The sequence below is a fragment of the Colobus angolensis genome, unplaced genomic scaffold (assembly GCF_000951035.1).
Source record: "Colobus angolensis palliatus isolate OR3802 unplaced genomic scaffold, Cang.pa_1.0 Scaffold96, whole genome shotgun sequence".
NCBI classification, from domain to species: domain Eukaryota; kingdom Metazoa; phylum Chordata; class Mammalia; order Primates; family Cercopithecidae; genus Colobus; species Colobus angolensis.
This window is the reverse complement of record NW_012123598.1, coordinates 1,740,653-1,760,746: the sequence shown is the minus strand read 5'-3', so window position 1 is coordinate 1,760,746 and position 20,094 is coordinate 1,740,653. Positions and strand designations below refer to the sequence as shown.

The window sequence follows — 20,094 nt, the reverse complement described above, 5'->3', positions numbered from 1 at the left end:
TGTTAGCCAGGATGGTCTCGATCTCCTGAGCTTGTGATCCACCTGTCTCGGCCTCCCAAAGTGCTGGGATTACAGGCTTGAGCCACCGCGCCCGGCCTGATTTCTTAAATTTAGTTCACATGTTTTATTTATGCAGTTTGCCTTTTCACATACTTCGGTTTTTTCTCAATATTTATTCCATCTTCTATTTTATTGAGCATTTTAAATTACTTTAAAATCTGCCTGAAGATTTTAACATTTACAGTTCTCTTTCTACTGTTCCTTTTTCTCTTTATCTGGTCATACAGTCTCCCAATATAGTAATTTTGAGTGCCAGATTTTGACTATGAGACATTGAGAAGATTGAGGATCTGTAATATCTCATTCCAGTGAAATTGGAATTGGTTCTGGTAGTAGTTGTGGGGAAGGTTCCTTAATAGTGAGGATTAAAATAATTGGTTTGAAATAAGATAATTTGAGAGTTTCCATTTTTGGTGATGCTAGCCTTTCTTGCACATTTTCTTGATTTGGAACATTACTTGGAAAAAACTCTTCCCAGTCCAATTTTTTTTTTTCCTTTGAGACGGAGTTTCACTCTTTCACCCAGCCTGGAGTAAAGTAGCATGATCTTGGCTCACTGCAACCTCATTGAACCCCCCAGGTTCAAGTGGTTCTCCTGCCTCAGCCTCCGGAGTAGCTGGGATTATAGGCGCCGCCTATAATCACACCCAGCTAGTTTTTATATTTTTAGTAGAGACGGGATTTCGCCATGTCGGCCAGGCTGGTCTTGAACTGCTGACCTCAGGTGATCTGCCCGCCTTGGCCTCCCAAAGTGCTAGGATTACAGGTGTGAACCACTGTGCCCGGCCCCCCAGTCCAAATTTTTAAGCAAATTCCCCCATGTTTCCTGGAGTGTTTTGGTGTCACATGCTGCAGTCTGAGCTACACTGGAAGCTGAGGCAGGAGGATCACTTCAGCCCAGGAGGATGAGGCTGCAGTGAGCTGTGATCCTCCTGCCTTGGCCTCCCAAAGTGCTGGGATTACAGGCATGAGCCACCATACTGGCCTAGACTCTTTTTTTTCATTATTATTATTTTATACAGAGTCTCGCACCACTGCACTCCAGCCTGGGTAACACAGCGAGACCCTGTCTCAAAAAAGTAATTTATATAAAGAAGAACATTCTTTGCACATGGAACTATTTTAGAATACTGCTAAAATAAAACGTAAGCAGGTCTGAAGATAGATCTTCCACTGGGTACTTATGCATCTATCTCTTTTCACAGTTGGTTTGAGGTTGTACCCACTTAATTCCCCTTAATGAGCAGTGAACATGTCACCGAAATCTCCAGAACAGCTCAGAGGACCAGGAAAGCAGGAAGCCACTGGGGAATGGGCAGACAACTTACTGAGCTTAATATGCTAATGGGATCCTACCAATGTCAGATGGCATTTTTACCAGTTAGGAACTTCAGGGGACTGAAAGATTGGGAGAATCCTTTGTTCTCCCCAATAACTTAAGGTAGTGTTACCTACAGTCACACCCGGCAGTCTGTGGGCATTGGATTATATCTTTCACCTGCATCCAATCAAATCTGTAACCATTATGCCCGGGCATAGGGAAAATTTCTCACCTACAACTGCCCCCCACATCTCCAGTCCATCAGCAACCACTCACCTGCAGAATATAAACATCATACTAGTTATTTAAGGAACAGATAACTGTAAGGGAGTTTTCAGCCTGGCTAAAGGATCCAGCTCTAGGCTGGTGCTCCAGAGATGACTCTAAGAACTGTAGCACCAGGGAGCTGCTACCTCTCCTGCAGCGAGGAAAGAGGGAGATGGGAAAGCCCACTGTTAGAACTGTGACTTTAGAAATACACCACAACAGCTATGATTCAGAAATTGGGAAGCTCATCAGTGCAGCAGCTGCCTAAAATCAATGACCACAGGAACTGGTTTTTGGTTTTGAGACAGTCTTGCTCTATTGCCAGGGCTGGAGTACAGTGGTGTAATCTCTTATCACTGCAACCTCCACCTCCAGGGTTCAAGCGATTCTCCTGCCCTGGCCTCTCGAGTAGCTGGGATTATAGGCCTGCACCACCACACCTGGCTAATTTTTGTATTTTTAGTAGAAATGGGGTTTCACCATGTAGGCCAGGCTGGTCTCGATCTCCTGACCTCAAGTGATCCACTTGCCTCAGCCTCCCAAAGTGCTGGGACTACAGGTGTGAGTCACTGCCCAGCCAACTACAGCAATTGGAGACAAGGCTTCTGTTACAGAAGAACCCAGTGTCTGTGTGTTCACGGAAGCTGGCAGCAAAACAGGCAGAAGATAGACTTCACTCCTCTTCTCCTTCACGAGAGTGAGGGCAAATCGCAGAACTTAATCTGTACCTTGATCTTAGCTACAAGGGGTTGTGGGATGTGTAGGGCTTGGTCATATTGTTGCTGAATTTTTTTTTTTTTTTTTTTGAGACGGAGCCTCGCTCTGTCGCCCAGGTTAGAGTACAGTGGGGCCATTTCAGCTCACTGCAACCTCTGCCTCCAAGGTTAAAGTGATTCTCCTGCCTTAGCCTCCCAAGTAGCTGGGACTACAGGCGCCCACCACCATTCCCGGCTAACTTTTGTATTTTTAGTAGAGACAGGCTTTCACCATGTTGGCCAGGATGGTCTCGATCTCTTGACTTCATGATCTGCCCACCTCAGCCTTCCAAAGTGCTGGGATTACAGGTGTGAACCACCGCACCCAGCCTGTTGTTGGATTTTTTTGCTTGGTTTTTCTTTTGAGAATTCTGCCATCAAAAGAAAGCTCACTGGCATAAAGTTGGAATGGATACGAGGTGCCATTCTATCCTATCTACTGCAGAGGTGCCATTCTATCCTATCTACTGCACCTTGTCTCTCTTCTAGAGGCAACTGCCTAGGTCAAGTCCTTCTTAGGTTGACTTTCAGATCTAGTCCCTATATGTGAAACCTATATCTGTATCTAAATCCCTTATTGACACAAATGAGTAAATGCAATAGGCACTGTCCTGTTATTTATCCACGTGAACAGATTATTCCATACTTTTAATATCTGTATAATAGTTTGTATAATATCTGTATAATAGTTTGTATAATATCTATATAATGGTATAATATCTGTATAATACTTTGTAGTTTCATAGTTACTTTCCAGTTATTTTGCTATCATAGTAGCAATGAATACCTGTGAAAGTAGAAGTTGTCAAACTTTACATAGTAGCAGTGAATACGTGTGTGTGTGTGTGCACGTGTGTGTACTAAAAGAAGTTGTCAACCTTTTTTGTGTAGAGGACCACACAGTTTTCCATTTTAGCCTTTGTGGGTCATACAGTCTCTCACAGCTATTCAGCTCTGCTATTTAATCACGAAGGCACCTGTAGACAATACACCCGTGAATGGCGTAGTGAGTTCTCATGAAACTTTATAAGAGCAGACTGACCAGGTTTGGCCTGGGGGCCCCAGTGGGTAGCCCCTGGAAAGATATATCCTTAGAAGAAAAAAGTTTTCAGGGGCAAAGAATATATACAGGAATGCTTAACTTTCTGGGTTTTTTTCTCCTCTTGCCCTCTCTCACTCAGGATACACACAAACCTATCAAGCTCATGCAAAGCAGAAATTCAGCCGCTTATGGTCCAGCAAGTCTGTCACTGAGATTCACCTGTATTTCCAGGAGGAAGTCAAGCAAGAAGAATGTGAACATCTGGACCACCTGTTTGCTCCCACGGAAACTGGGAAACAGCCGCGTGCAGTGGTCATTCAGGGACCGCAAGGAATTGGGAAAACGACACTCCTGACGAAGCTGCTGACGGCCTGGTCAGACAACAAGATCTTTCGGGACAGGTTCCTGTACGCCTTCTATTTCTGCTGCAGAGAACTGAGGGAGTTGCCGGCAACGAGCTTGGCTGACCTGATTTCCAGAGAGTGGCCCGACCCCGCTGCCCCTATAACAGAGATCGTGTCTCAGCCGGAGAGACTCTTGTTTGTCATCGACAGCTTCGAAGAGCTGCAGGGCGGCTTGAACGAACCCGACTCGGCTCTGTGTGACGACGTGATGGAGAAACGGCCGGTGCAGGTGCTTCTGAGCAGTTTGCTGAGGAGGAAGATGCTCCCGGAGGCCTCCCTGCTCGTGGCCGTCCAACCCGTGTGCCCAAAGGCGCTCCGGGATCGGGTGGCGATCTCAGAAATCTACGAGCCCCGGGGATTCAACGAGAGCGATCGGTTAGTGTATTTTTGCTGTTTCTTTCAAGACCCGAAAAGAGCCCTGGAAGCCTTCAACCCTGTAAGAGAAAGTGAACAACTGTTTTCCATGTGCCAAATCCCGCTCCTCTGCTGGATTCTGTGTACTTCTCTGAAGCAAGAGATGCAGAAAGGAAAAGACCTGACCGTGACCTGCCAGAGCACTACCTCTGTGTACTCCTCATTCATCTTCAATGTGTTCACACCCGAGGGTGCCGAGGGTCCGACTCCGCAAAGCCAGCGCCAGCTGAAGGCCCTGTGCTCCCTGGCTGCAGAGGGCATGTGGACGGACACGTTTGAGTTTCGTGAAGGCGACCTCCGGAGAAATGGGGTTGTTGACGCTGACATCCCTGCACTGCTGGGCACCAAGGTTCTTCTGAAGTACGGGGAGCGTGAGAGCTCCTACGTGTTCCTCCACGCGTGTGTCCAGGAGTTCTGTGCTGCCTTGTTCTATTTGCTCAAGAGCCACCTTGATCATCCTCACCCGGCCGTGAGATGTGTACAGGAATTGCTAGTTGCCCATTTTGAAAAAACAAGGAGAGCACATTGGATTTTTCTGGGCTGTTTTCTAACTGGCCTTTTAAATAAACAGGAACAACAGAAACTGGATGCTTTTTTTGGCTTCCAACTGTCCCAAGAGATAAGGCAGCAACTTTACCAGTGCCTGGAGAGCTTGGGGGAGCACGGCGATCCTCAGGGACAGGTGGATTCCTTGGCGATATTTTACTGTCTCTTCGAGATGCAGGATCCTGCCTTTGTAAAGCAGGCAGTGAACCTCCTCCACAAAGCTGACTTTCATATCATTGACAACGCGGACCTGGTGGTTTCTGCCTACTGCTTAAAATATTGCTCCAGTTTGAGGAAACTCTCTTTTTCCGTTCAAAATGTCTTTAAGAAAGAGGATGAACACAGCTCTACGTGAGTCCGTCCTACGCCACCTCTTTTCAGAATCTGTCTGTATTTCTGAGTGGGTTTTGCTGATGGAGTGTTTAATATAGGATCATGGTTAGAAACTCCCTTTTTCTATCACAAAACCTCAGCTCACATCCTGGCCCAACCCTTTAGGAGCTCTGTGACTTTGTGAGCCTTGCCCTTCTGTGGCCGCAGTGGCCCCGTTGCAGACGTGGGAATAATAACACATGTATTGTGAGGAGTGAATATGAGGACCTGTGTGAAGTGTTTCGCACTTTCTCAAGTACTAGCTGATCAGTGCTATAATTGATATTATTTCCATAGCACCACACGCATGCGTCTTGACCTCTTAGCTGCAAATTACCTTTGAAAACTTACTGTAAAAAAAAAAAATAATAATACAGCCCGGGTGTGGTGGCTCATGCCTGTAACCCTGCCACTGGGGGAGGCCGAGGCAGGTGGATCACTTAAGGTCAGGAGTTCAAGACCAGCCTGACCAACACGGTGACACTTCATCTCTACTAAAAATACAAAAATTAGCCAGGTGTGATAGTGTACACCTGTAATCCCAGCTACTTGGGAGGCTGAGGCAGGAGAATCACTTGAGCCTGGGAGGCAGAGGTTGCAGTGAGCTGAGATGGCACCACTGCCCTCCAGGCTGGGTGACAGTGAGACTCCCATCTCCAAAAAAAACCAAACCAAAACAAAACAAACCAACAAAACTCTACATAAACAATACTAATTTTTTTTTTTTTTGAGACTGAGTCTTGCTCTGTCCCCCAGGCTAGAGTGCGGTGGCAAGATCTCGGCTCACTGCAAGCTCCGCCTCCCGGGTTCACACCATTCTCCTGCCTCAGTCTCTCGAGTAGCTGGGACTACAGGTGCCCACCATCACACCCGGCTAATTTTTTGTATTTTTAGTAGAGACAGGGTTTCACCGTGTTAGCTGGATGGTCTCAATCTCCTGACCTCGTGATCTGCCCGCCTCGGCCTCCCAAAGTGCTGGGATTACAAGTGTGAGCCACCACGCCTGGCCAAATCATACAAATTTTAACTTATGGCTCACGCCTATAATCCCGACACTTTGGGAAACTGAGCAGGAGGATGCTTGAAGCCAGGGGGGGCTAAGACCAGCCTGGGAAAAATAGTAGGACCCCACTTCTACAAATTTTGTTTTTAAAGTAGCCAGGTGTGATGGGACATGCCTATAGCACAGCTACTTGAGGGAGGCTGAAGTAGGAGGATTGCTTGCTTGAGCCCTGGAGTTAGAGACTGCAGTGAGCCATGATCGTGTCACTGTGTATCCCAGCCTAGGCAACAGAGCAAGACCCCATCTCAAAACCCAAAAGAATCACGTGTGGTGGATCCTATTATCCTGTTACAGGTGAGGAAACTGCAGGTCAAGTGAGCTGCCAGGATCTCATAGTTAGGATGTGGAGAGTTTTAGGGCTGAGCCTAGGCTGAAGATGTCAACTTAATGGCTGGGCTGTGCTGCATCATCTTTTATTATAAACCAGCCTGGCCAACATGGCGAAACCCTGTCTCTACTAAAAATACTAAAATTAGCCGGGCATGGTAGCGGGTTCCCATAATCCCAGTACTTCAGGAGGCTGAGGCAGGCAGATCACTTGAGGTTAGGAGTTTGAGACCAGCCCGGCCAACATGGAGAAACCATGCCTCTACTGAAACTACAAAAATTAGCCAGGCATGGTAGCACACACTTGTAATCCCAACTACTCAGGAGGCTGAAGCAGGAGAATCGCTTGAACCTGGGAGGTGGAGGGTGCAGTGAACTGATTGCACCGTTGCATTCCAGCCTGGGCAACAAGAGTGAAACTCCATCTCCAAACAAAACACAACACAGCCTGTTTTGGATATAAGATAGGGTTTCTCAACCTTGGCACTGGTGATGTTTTGGGGGCTGGCTCTCCTGTTACAGTGGGGGGCTCTCCCGTGCATTGTAAGGTGTTTAGGAACACCCCTGGTCTCTACTCACTAGACGCCAGAAGCACTCCTGCCTCAAGCTATAACACCCAAAAAGGCCTCTGGACATCCCCAAATGTCCCCTGGGGGGAAACGTCACCCCAGGTTGAGAACCACTAACATAAGGTGAGCTTACCTGAAGGATCTCCTTCTGACTGAAGGAGGCTCTGCCTCAGACGTCTTCTGTTGGAGAAGACGGCGTAGTGCGTGTGCGTGTTACGAGTGGCTTGTGTTGACCGCCTGCCCGTGGAAAGCTCGTCCTTTCTTGACCGCAGGTCGGATTACAGCCTCGTCTGTTGGCATCACATCTGCTCCGTGCTCACTACCAGCGGGCACCTCACAGAGCTGCAGGTACAGGACAGCACCCTCAGCGAGTCGACCTTTGTGACCTGGTGTAACCAGCTGAGGCATCCCAGCTGTCGCCTTCAGAGGCTCGGGTAAGTGGAGAATCGACCTTGACTCGAGTATGTCACGGAGACGACATATGCATCTCACCTCTAGCTTTTAGTCGAGGCTAACTGCACAAGCAGAGAATTAACACCCAGAGCAGCTTCTCAACCTCAGCACTTCTGGACATCTCACTGCAGCTCATTCTTCATCACAGGGCTGTTCGGTGCATTGTAGGGTATTAAGATGCATCCCTGGTCTCTACCCTCTGAATGCTAATAGCTTCCCCTTGTCCAGATAACCGAAATAGTGTCCAGACGCTGCCAGCTGTCCCTTGTGGGGCCAAAATCTCTCAAGTTGAGAACCACTGAGCTGTGTCACTGGGCTGTGAAATCAGAGAATGAGTTCATTACGGATGATAAGAGACAAACAGAGGTGTGCAGGCTGTGCTCCCGTTAGATGCAACTCATCCAAAATTTTCTTTGTTTTTGCAGAATAAATAATGTTTCCTTTGCTGGTCCGAGTGGTCAGCTCTTTGAGGTGCTTTTTTATCAGCCGGACTTGAAATACCTGAGCTTCACCCTCACGAAACTCTCCCGTGATGACGTCAGGTCCCTCTGTGATGCCTTGAACTACCCATCGGGGAACGTAGAAGAGCTAGCGTAAGTCTCCATTTACTGAGACCACTGATGCGATTTCAGAGAAGACTATGCATTTCTTTTTGCGGGGAGGAGCTGCATAGTTTTCACACATCCACCTTTTCCTTCTAGGATTTGTGTGCAAACTTAGTTTCCTCAGAACTTGAATAGGGAGGTTAAAGTTTCTCAGTTGATGCAGTCCTTTTGGAAAACTGTGTGTTTGTCTTCAGCCTTCATGGATTCTGGCAGATTGTATAACCCAGTAATTCCACCTGGAGGTGGACAGAGGGACTGTCTCAGTTTGCTGAAAGACAGGCACGAAAGCATTCCCAGCAGGCGTTCATAATCTCGGAGAAGTAGAAATACCACTGACAGTAAGTTGGATGAGAAACCCGTGGTTACATGCTCCTGTTCCGTGAGAATGAATACTCCCGGCCACATGCAAAAACTGGGATGAATCTCAGACGTTGTTGATGGCAATGAGCCAGACTCAGGAGTACATCAGGCTTTATGCCTGTGAAGTTCAAAGATGGGCAAGGCTCTGGCTTTATTCCTGTAACGTCCAAAGATGGGCACGGCTCTGGTGTTGGAGGTTCGGGCAGTGTATTGCTCCGTTCTCGTGCTGCCATAAAGACATACCTGAGACTGTGTAATTTATAAAGAAAAGAAGTGTAATTGGCTTATGGTTCTGCAGGATGTACAGGCTTCTGCTTCTGGGGAGGCCTCAGGAAACTTGCAATCGTGGCAGAAGGCAAAGGGAAAGCAGGCATGTCTTACGTGGGGGAGCAGGAAGAAGAGAAAAGGGGGAGGCGCTACACACTTTCAAACAACCAGCTTGCGTGAGGTCTCTCACAGGAACAACACTAGGGGATGGTGCTAAACCGCTAGAAACCACCCCCGTGATTCCACCACCCCCCGAGACCCCTCCTCCAACACTGGGATTACAGTTCTACGTGACAGTTGGGTGGGGACACAGCCGAACCATATCTGACAGCAGTTACCTTTGTTAAGATCGTGACCGGAAAGGGATACAGGAGATGATGAACCCGCTCTGTTTCTTAACATGCTGGTAACTCAAGTACCTTAAATTCATGACAGTCCGTTGGCTGGCACTTAACCATTGTGTGTATACTTTCCAGTGTGTATGTTTTAATTCAAGCATTTTTTTTTTGCAATTAAATAAGGGTTTCCTCTAAATACTCACCCTCTACTTATCTTCGTTGGTACTCACACATTCAAATACTTCTCTATACTAGTCTTTGTCGGCCATTTTTCTGAGCTTGCATCAACCAAACACAAAAAGACCCAAACCCCTTTTTTTAAAATAACAGCTTTATTGTGATATCCACATACCCCAAAACATACTTTTAAAGTATATACTTCATATGCTTTATACTTTAAAATGTGCTTTTAAAGTATAATTGTATACTTTATGCTTTTAAAGTATAATTATATACTTTAAAATGTTTTTAAAGTATAATTATACACTTTATACAGTTTAGTGATCTTCATATATATTCATGAGGATGTACAACTATCATGACTGTCTGATTTTTAGAATGTTTTCATTATCTCAAAGAAACCCCATACCCGTTAGCATTCGTTCCTCATGCCCTTATCTCTCTGGTCCCTGGGAATTACTAATAAACTTTCAGTCCTATTGGATTTTCCTATCCTAGGCATCTCTTATAAGTTGAATCACATGGAGTCTTTTGCGAATGGCTTACTTTCACTTAGCAGAATGTTTTCAAGGTTTATCCCAATTGTACCATGTATCAGTACTTCATTCCTTTTCTTGGCTAAATAGTATTCCACTGTATAGATATTCCCCATTTTGTTCTTCTAGTCATCTAGTAATGAACACTTGGGTTGTTACCACCTTTTAGCTATTCTGAATAGAGCTCTATGAACACTCATGTTTGAACACCTGCTTTCACTTCTTTTGGGCTTGTAACCAGGAGTAGAATTGCTAGGTTATATAGTAATTCCATATTTAACTTTCAGAGAAACCACCAGGTTGTATTTTCCTCAGTGACTGCACAATTCTGTATTCCCACCAGCAATGTCTGAGAGTTCTGTTTTCTCCACATCTTTGCTTATTTTTTTACTTATTTACTTATATTTTATTTATTATTACTTACATTTACTTATTTTTTTATTATACTCATCCTAGTGGGTGTGAAGGAGCATCTCATTGTGGTTTTGATTTGCTTTTCCTGGATGACTAATGATGTTGAGCATCTTTTCCTGTGCGTTTTGATTATTTCTATATCTTCTTTGGAGAAATGTATTTTGAAGTCCTTCACACATTTTTAAAAACTTTAATCTTACATTCAGGGGTACAGGTACAGGTTTATTATATAAGTAAATTGCATGTCATGGAGGTTTGGTATACAAATTTTTTTGTCACCCGTTAATAAGCGTAGTACCAGATAGGTAGTTTTTTCTTCCTCACCTTCTTCCCACCCTCTGCTCTCAAGCAGGCCCTGGTGTCTGTTGTTTTCTTCTTCATGTCTATGTGTACTCGGTGTTTAGCTTCTACTTATGAGTGAGAACATGTGATATTTGGATTTCTGTTCCTGCATTAGTTTGCTAAGGATAATGGCCCCCAGCTCCATCCATGTTGCTACAAAGGATTTTCTCTTATTCTTTTTTATGGCTGCATAGTATTCCGTAGTGTGTATGTACCACATTTTCTTTATCTAGCCCACTGTTGATGGGTATTTAGGTGAATAGTGCTGTGATGAGCATACAGGTGCATATGTCTTTATAACAGAATGATTTATATTCCTTTGGGTATATACCCAATAATGGGATTGCTGGCTTGATGGTAGCTGTATTTGAATTTCTTTCAGAAATTGCGAAACTGCTTTCCATCATGGCTGAACTAATTTACATTCCTACAAAAATGTGTAAGTGTACACTTTTCTCTGCAGCCTCACCAGCATACGTTATTTCTTGACTTTGTAATAATAGCCATTCTGACTTGTGTGAGATGGCATCTCCTTGTGGCTTTGATTGGCACTTTTCTAATGATTAACGAGCATTTTTCAGACGGTCGTTGGCAACACCTTTGCACATTTTTAATTGGGTTCTTTATATTTTCTGATTACAAGTTATATATGAGACATGCTTTGTATTTTCTGCCATTCTGTGAGTTGTCTTTTCACTTTCTTAATGGTGTCCTTTTGAAGCACAAAAGCTTCTAATCTGAGATACACTTTATTTTTCTATTTTGTCTCTTGTGCTTTTGGTATAATCTACAAAACCATTGCCTAACCGAAGTTCATTAAGATTAACTTCCTTTTCTTTTTTTTCCCCCCAAATTTGAGATGAGTCTCACTCTATTGCCCAGGCTGGAGTGCAGTGGTGCAATCTCAGTTGACTGCAACTTTCACCTCCTGGGTTCAAGTGATTCTTCTACCTCAGCCTCCTGAGTAGCTGGGATTACAGGTGTGCACCACCACACCCGCCTAATTTTTGTATCTTTTTTTTTTTTTAGTGGAGATGGGGTTTCACTATGTTGGCCAGGCTGGTCTCAAACCCCTGACCTTAGGTGATACGACTGTCTTGGCCTTCCAGAGTGATAGGATTACAGGTGTGAGCCACTGTGCCTGGCCCTTTGTTTTCTTTTAAACGTTTTGTTTTGCCTCGTGTATTGAAATCTGTATGATCCGTTTTGAGTAAATTTTTGTGAATAGTGCAAAGTAGGCCACATTGTATTTTTTCACTCCTTGAAAATAATATTGGGTTGGTGCAAAGGTAATTGCAGTTTCTGCCATTAATGGCAAATTACTTTTGTACCAACACACACACACACACACACACATATGTGTATATATGTGTGTATATATGTATATACACATATATATGTGTGTGTATATATATATAGAGAGAGAATTGTTGTTGTTTTTGTTTGTTTTGTTTTTTAGGGGGAGTCTCGCTCTGTCACCCAGGCTGAAGTGCAGCAGTGTGCTCTCTGCTCACTGCAACCTCAGCCTCCCGGTTCAAGCGATTCTCCTGCCTCAGCTTCCTGAGTAGCTGGGACTACAGGCGCCTGCCACCACGCCTGTCTAATTTTCATATTTTTAGTAGAGACAGGGTTTCACCATGTTGGCCAGGATGGTCTCGATCTCTTGACCTCGTGATCCGCCCTCCTTGGCCTCCCAAAGTGCTGGGATTACAGGCTTGAGCCACTGCACCCGGCCGCACCAACCTATATCTTAAAGCTAGAAACAACGTTAAAAGCATGCATGGCCACAGAGCCGAGCCCTCCTGCAGAGGCGTGAGGAGCCGTGGACTCGGTGACTTGCCAATTCCATGTTTATTTCTTGACAACTCCCATGATGGCTTTCATCTTTATTCTGTTGTCTCTGAGTTTAGTTTATTTTTTTGTGGCAGCCAGAGGTAAGGAGTGTGGTTGAGGTAATAGAAAACCACGACTACTGGCAACACAAATCAACTCAAGCCACCAAAAAAGGAGTCCTATGGGACTCAGGTTCAAGGCTTCTTCCATGTTCTTTGAGGAGATATTACTCGAGCAGAGACCTGAATGATAGGGATGAGTCTAACCACAGGCCAGAAAAAGAGCATTCCACCTGGGGTGCACACATGCAAAATAGTCCAAGTTCGGTAAAGGAGCCGCTAAAGATGAGTTTGGGGAGGATCAAACATGAATAATACCTTAGAGAATGAAACTGGTGTTGTCAAGCAACTGAAGAGAACCAGGGTGACTGGGACACGGGGGCTTGGGAATGGGTAGGACCCTCGTGGATCATGTTGTATATTTTGGGATTTTCTCCAAGCGCAGTGAGATAAGTTACTGGGGGAGGCTAAGCCAAGCATGCATATAACTGAGATGGTGCATCTCAGGTTGGCCATCTCTGTACCCCAGAGACCATAAGCCAAGCATGCGTATAACTGAGATGGTGCGTCTCAAGTTGGCCGTCTCTGTACCCTAGAGACCGTAAGCCAAGCATGCATGTAACAGACGGTGCATCTCAGGTTGGCCGTCTCTGTACCCCAGAGACCATAAGCCAAGCACGCGTATAACTGAAACGGTGCATCTCAGATTGGCCGTCTCTGTACTCCAGAGACCGGGTTGACAGGGATCAAGAAAGGGGTTGGGAGGCAGTAAGTCTCTCAAGGACGGCAAATGTGGGCTTCCCGACTCTTACAGGATTAGCAAGGGGAACGAGTCCGGGAACTAGAAACCAACAGAATGTGACATTTTCCCTTTCCGGCAGGCTGGTAAATTGTTTCCTCTCACCCATCGATTGTGAAGTCCTTGCCTTCCTTCTAACCAACAACAAGAAGCTGACGTATCTGAATGTGTCCTGTAACCACTTAGACACAGGCTTGCCTCTTCTGTGTGAAGCGCTGTGCAACCCAGACACGGTCCTGGTATACCTGATGTGAGTGGATGTTGGGGGAGGCGGGGGGCCATGGCGGCAGTTCAGACCTGAGCCTGTTGACAACAATCTGCTCGTTGATGGAGGCCACATAGCAGAGGTTTAAAAGCTCGTGCTTAAGAATCAGAAAAGACCTGAGTTCTGTTTCAGGATTTACCACATACGCACTGTCTTCTTGAGCAAAATATTTAACTTTGAATGGAGGGAGAGATCCTGTCTTGGAGGTCTTATGGCTATCAATTGAGATTGTCTATACAGAACACGTACTACGTTTCAAAGCTGTGAGGGGGTTGGATTAATGCACCCACAACACACATGGTACTTCCTGTGTTGATAACGGTTACTTCAGGCATGTAGAGTGGACTTGGTAGGACCTTGGGACAGTAGCAGAGCAAAATGTCTGTGGGCCTCTTGACCCCAGTTAATACTGCATGTGATATTCTTGCAGTAATTGGATGAGAAGAGACTCTTCAAGCCAGTTTTAGGGTACGTAAAAAAGAGAAGGAAGACAGATGAGTAAGTGGTAAAGGCCAGTTGATTTACCGATTAATGGAATTCTAATATCTTTAGGCGATACTTATAAAAAAAAAAGCGGGGTAGGACAGAAGAATATATATGCATTTGTGTCTTTTTTTTTTTTTTTTTTTTTTTTGAGACGGAGTCTCGCTCTGTCCCCCAGGCTGGAGTGCAGTGGCTCAATCTCGGCTCACTGCAAGCTCCACCTCCCGGGTTCACGCCATTCTCCTGCCTCAGCCTCCCGAGTAGCTGGGACTACAGGCGCCACCACCACGCCTGGCTAATTTTCTGTATTTTTAGCAGAGATGGGGTTTCACCGTGTTAGCCAGGATGGTCTTGATCTCCTGACCTCGTAATCTGCCCGTCTCAGCCTCCCAAAGTGCTGGGATTACAGGCATGAGCCACCGCGCCCGGCCTTTTTTTTTTTTTTTTGAGATGGTGTTTTGCTCTTGTTGCCCAGCCTGGAGTGCAGTGGTGTGATCTTGGCTCACTGCAACCTCTGCCTCCCGGGTTCAAGCAATTCCCCTGCCTCAGCCTCCCGAGTAGGCATGTGCCACCACGCCGGGCTAATTTTGTATTTTTAGGAGAGACGGGGTTTCTCCATGTTGGTCAGGCTGGTCTCGCGTGTGTCTATTTTTTAATACACAAATATCATTGGAAGAAAGAGTATAATATAGGCTGCCTGTGAGAAATAGAACTGAGAAGCTGGGAGATAGGGGAGGACGGAAACTTTTCCCTCTTCATACTTTTGGGCGTTTTGAAACATGAACAACATGAAAGTGAGAGTGTTCTGAAAATGTCAAGAAAATGAGAGGATTGACACCTCAAGCTAAAATAGAGGGATGGGGACAGGACTTAACCTCCCACCCAAAACAACCAAAAATAACCAACTAAATAAAGCAACTGTTTAAGACCTCAGACATCAGGCAATGAAGGACAGTGACTCCTGAGCGATGAGGGGCAACCACGTGAGTCTTGTATTTGTCGTGGGTTACTACCTGGAAAGAGATTTCAGGATGCAGTTCAGGAAGGGGAACCCAAATGGAAGTGGATAGACTCCCAGAGTTGGTGAAACCCCATCTCTACTAAAAATACAAAATACAAAAATCAGCGGGGCGTGGGGGTGCATGCCTGTAATCCCAGCTACTCTCGAGGGAAGCTGAGGCAGGAGAATCGCTTGAACCTGGGCGGCAGAGGTTGCAGTGAGCCAAGATTGCACCACCGCACTCCAGCCTGGGAGACAGAGCAAGACTCTGTCTCAAAGGAAACAACAACAACAAAAGCCCACAAATGCCTGGATATGCCAGAAAATTGAGATCCGTGGAAGAAGCAAGCTGGGTGAGGCCTGCGTGGAAATGCGGATCTTGTGTCTGTCGACAGGAAGCAGTTGCCTGTTCTGGCCTAGCCTGTTGGATTTCCACGTAGGAATGTGACTCCTTGTTGCCAGATAGCCCAGTTTTCAACAGAGGCTGAAATCTAGATTTCATATAAAATGTCAATGATGGTTATAGATTGCCAACTGATTTTGTTAAACACGAAAGTGCCAGAAAATTTAAATATCTGTAGGCCATGTGTGGTTCATTCATCGCTAGCTTTCACCCTCTGCTTTTTTGTTTTTCTCTACTCCACACTTTTTTTCAAAGCAAACATGGATCCTTAAAAAAAAAAAAAATTCATAAACTGGCTGGGAGTGGAGGCTCCCACCTATATTCCCAATACTTTGGGACGCCAAGGCAGGTGAATCGTTTGAGCCAGGAGTTCAAGACCAGCCTGGGCAACATGACAAAACTCTATCCTGACCGAAAAATAAAAAATTTGCTTGGTGTGGTGGCACACACCTGCAGTTTCAGCTACTCATTAGACTGAGGTACTGAGGTGGGAGGATCCCTTGAGCTTGGAAGGTAGAGGCTGCAATGAGCTGTGATCATGCCACTATACTCCAGCCTAGGTGACAGAGCGAGACCCTGTCTCGAAAAAAAAAAAAAAGTTTTGAACCTAGTATTTTAAAGAATAATGAAATTGAAAAAGTTGAGGATACTACACACGAGGTAATCAATGCACTTTACCAGTCCATGAGAGAACAGTCTCAGAAGGCCCATGTCTTGTCTAAGGACATCATCAGATGAAGAATTACAACCAAAATTAAAGCCCTATTAGAGTATTAGCTATGCCATATAACACAATACTTTTTCCTTCTGTGTTACCCTCTTTCTAATTCTTCTATCAGGCAAGTAAGAAGAAATGAGAGGGTCAGACGTCGTAGCTCATGCCTCGTAATCCCGGCACTTTGGGAGGCTGAGGTGGGCAGATCACCTGAGGTCAGGAGTTCGAGACCAGCCTGGCCAATATGGTGAAACCCCGTCTCTAGTAAAAATACAAAAATTAGCCAGGTATGGTTTTGGGTGCCTGTAATCTCAACTACCTGGAAGGCTAAGGCAGGAAAATCACTTGAACCCGGGAGGTGGAGGTCGCAGTGAGCTGAGGTCGCGCTGTTGCACTCCAGTCTGGGTGATGAGAGCAAAACTCTGTCTCAAAGAAAAGAAAAAATGAGAGAGGGTGTTTTAGATAATCCAGAACTTCATCTCAGTTGGGGAGTTTGTAAGATTATAGAAATACTACCCTGAATATGAGATTAAGCAAAGCTCCCTGAGACGACACATCCCTCTTCATTCTCCTTCTTTTCTTCTTGTGGTTTTGTCCCCATAGGCTGGCTTACTGCCACCTCAGTGAGCAGTGCTGCGAATACATCTCTGAAATGCTTCTGCATAACAAGAGCGTGCGCTATCTAGATCTCGGCGCCAATGTCCTGAAGGACGAAGGACTGAAGACCCTCTGTGAGGCCTTGAAACGCCCAGACTGCCGCCTGGATTCGCTGTGGTAGGTGTTTTGCTGTTTCTTTGAAGACCAAGCCGTCTTTTCAAGGGCATGCGCTTCTGAAAATAGGGCACCTGGAACTGAGGAAGGCCATAGTGTCTGTGCCTGGGAATGTGAAGGTTTAAAAAATAGTTGCCTCAGATTCTTACAGAGACGTTCATGTAAACAAATCTGCACCCTGACTTCTGTGTCCCAGATTTAATATGTTGTAAATCGTTCTCCCGAGGCCTCAGAGAGCCAGAATTGGGTCTGGGACCTGAGGGGCAATTTTGTGGCTAAGACGATATTTGGTGTGTGTTCTACAAGATGAATAAAATTTCATCAGGTGCAAAAATAAAGCCAAAATTCCAGGTAGAAGGGTAAAATGTGAAGGCGGGAGATCCAAAAATACACATGAGTATTAATGTGTGTAACAGAGAATGCTTTAGAAGAAGACAAAGGGTAGCATGAGATCAGCAAGAAAGGAGATAGTGCAAAGACTTAATTTCATGTTATCACATAGAGAAATATCTGGGTAACCCCTGTAGCAGCAGTGGCAGTGTTTTAGAGTTGCCAGTTAGGATAACATGTTACGCTCTTTCCCTGAAAAATACAGACTTGTGAAATTTGGCAGCATGATTTTTACCTAATCCATTAGGAAATCAGAGTTTAGAGTTTTGTATTCCTCACTTAGTGTGTTAAATAACATAACAAAAACAACACAAAATGCATTCATTCTCTTCCGATGGTGTGTTAGGCTATCTGGGCCAATCATTGACCCTGAAAGACACCAAAAATGGCAGATACAATATTAAGAAAAAATTTAAAAGCATCTAGAAGCTAAATGCTTTTTTTTTTTTTTTTTTTTTGAGACAGAGTCTCACTCTGTCACCCAGGCTGGAGTGCAGTGGTGCGATCTCAGCTCACTGCAAACTCTGCCTCCCGGGTTCCCGCCATTCTCCTGCCTCAGCCTCCCAAGTAGCTGGACTACAGGTGTCTGCCACCACACCCAGCTAATTTTTTTTGTATTTTTAGTAGAGACAGGGTTTCACTGTGTTAGCCAGGATAGTCTAGATATCCTGACCTCATGATCCACCTGCCTCAGCCTCCCAAAGTGCTGGGATTACAGGTGTGAGCCACTGCACCCAGCCTAAACAGAAATATTCTTAAGTAGCAGGCTAAGTAGATAGCACTTAAGGCTCTCCAAAAATCCTTAAGACATATTTTTAAAAAACACAACATAACCTTAAACTAGTACTGAACCAGACACCTGAAAGAAACAAGAGCAAATCGTCTCTGGAGGTAGGTAATAGGATGACATGATCCTTGACCTTGGCTTATTCCTAAAAGGAATTTTTAAGGTCAGTAAATACCACACAGTTAAAATAACCCAAACCACAAGGAAATAAAGCACACTGAGCCAAGGACAAGTCAAAATACAAACACCTACCAAACTTTATCTAATTATCTATAAAGCAATTATACTTACTGTGTTTACAGAAACATAACAAGTTTGAATCTTAGGGAAAAAGGAGATTAAATGAGCAAATAATACAACTAGAAATTATAAATATAATAACAATATATGGGGTGAATAGATTAGACATAATTAAAGGAAAACTAGTAAAATAGAAGATAGGTTATAATTACCTAGAAAGCAGCATGCACACAGAAAAATAGGTAAACTTAGAATTAGCTTATAAGACTTAGATGATTAAGACATTCTAACACCCTTACTGGGAATCCCAGAAAGATAAAATATTTTAAGGCTAAAATTTTTCTATAACTGATGAAAGATTCCAGTTCAGATTCAAGCATCCAAGTAAATGCTTAACAGGATAAATAGTAGAGAAACTGCAGAACACCCGATATAAAGATGTTGGCCTGTAAAGGTTTAGCAAGGGGCTGGGAGCTGGGGGAAATGATCTACAAGAAAGGACAGACAGACTTGGGTGTGAGGATAAAACACCTTTTCAAATAAATACCAATTTCTTACCACCAGATCCTTCCTAAAAGTAATTCTAAAGACTGTTTCTTAGACGAAGTTAATCATTAGAGATGGAAGAGAGACAAAGCAAAGAAAGTGGTAGATGTCTGGATAAATCTAAACAAAATGTGGTTTGTGTATAAAAATAATACAGTCTTGAAGATTTAATAGAAAAAATATACAATCACCATAATAAAGTATAAAGGGGTAGATTAAAGTGAATACTCATATTAGCAGAAAAGAAGAGACAGAATGATCAAAAATATCCAATCCAAAAAAGAGCAAGGAAACAAAAATTGAAGAAACAGATAAGAAAATATAAAACAAGATATATATTTGAATTCAAATATACTAGTAATTAGATATAAACAGATGAAATGTCTCAGCTAAAAAAAAATTACCATATTAAAACATAACTAATGTTTACAAGTTACTTATTAAAACGTAAGCTCATGGTTGTACAACATTGTGAACTGTAGTAAATGCCACTGAACTGTTCACTTAAATATAGTTAATCTCATGTAAATTTTACCTCAATAAAATGATGAAAATGAAAGGATAGAAAAAAAGACCATGCAAATATTAAACCAAAGGAAGCTGATGAAACTGTATGAATCAGACAAAATAGAATTTAAGACAAAGTATTATCTGATTCATTATTTGGTTCCTGCTAATTTTTAAATTATCTTCCTACTCAATTGAACTTTAAATTTTATGAGGTGAACATAATTACTTCTCATACGCAGTCCAGGAATCATATGGAGAGAAATCATAATGGAAATCATAAGGAGAGAAATCATAATGGAAATGAGAACGTATGTTGAAATGAAAAGAGAATATACTTTGCAACAAACACAGATGGAGCTGTAGTCCGTGTGTATATTTTAAAAGGGATCTAAAGAATAATGAACTTAAGGTTTTTTTTTTTTCATGGTAAAATAAACCCCCTGAAGGACAGAAGGAAATGAAAATAAGGACAGAAACTAATGAAGCGAAAATCCCAATGGAAAAGATGAGAAACCTGCAACGTGGTGCTTTGCAAAACCAATTTTTGTTAATGCCACCCTATAGAATATAATGCAAGCTACACATGTAATATTAAATTTTCAAGTAGTCATATTAAAAAATGAAAGTAAATGTTTGAAACTGATTTTTTTTTTTTTTT

At 43.9% G+C, this 20,094-nt stretch overlaps 1 protein-coding gene across 1 annotated transcript in view; it reads left to right on the top strand.

Moving 5' to 3' along the window:
• Window positions 1-20,094, top strand: part of NLRP4 (NLR family, pyrin domain containing 4) — a 44,252-nt gene that overhangs the window by 15,706 nt on the left and 8,452 nt on the right. The window contains exons 3-7 of the mRNA XM_011932437.1: window positions 3,585-5,160; window positions 7,413-7,574; window positions 8,019-8,186; window positions 13,409-13,576; window positions 16,796-16,966. Coding sequence (XP_011787827.1) covers window positions 3,585-5,160; window positions 7,413-7,574; window positions 8,019-8,186; window positions 13,409-13,576; window positions 16,796-16,966 — 2,245 coding nt within the window. The remainder of the gene's footprint in view (window positions 1-3,584; window positions 5,161-7,412; window positions 7,575-8,018; window positions 8,187-13,408; window positions 13,577-16,795; window positions 16,967-20,094) is intronic.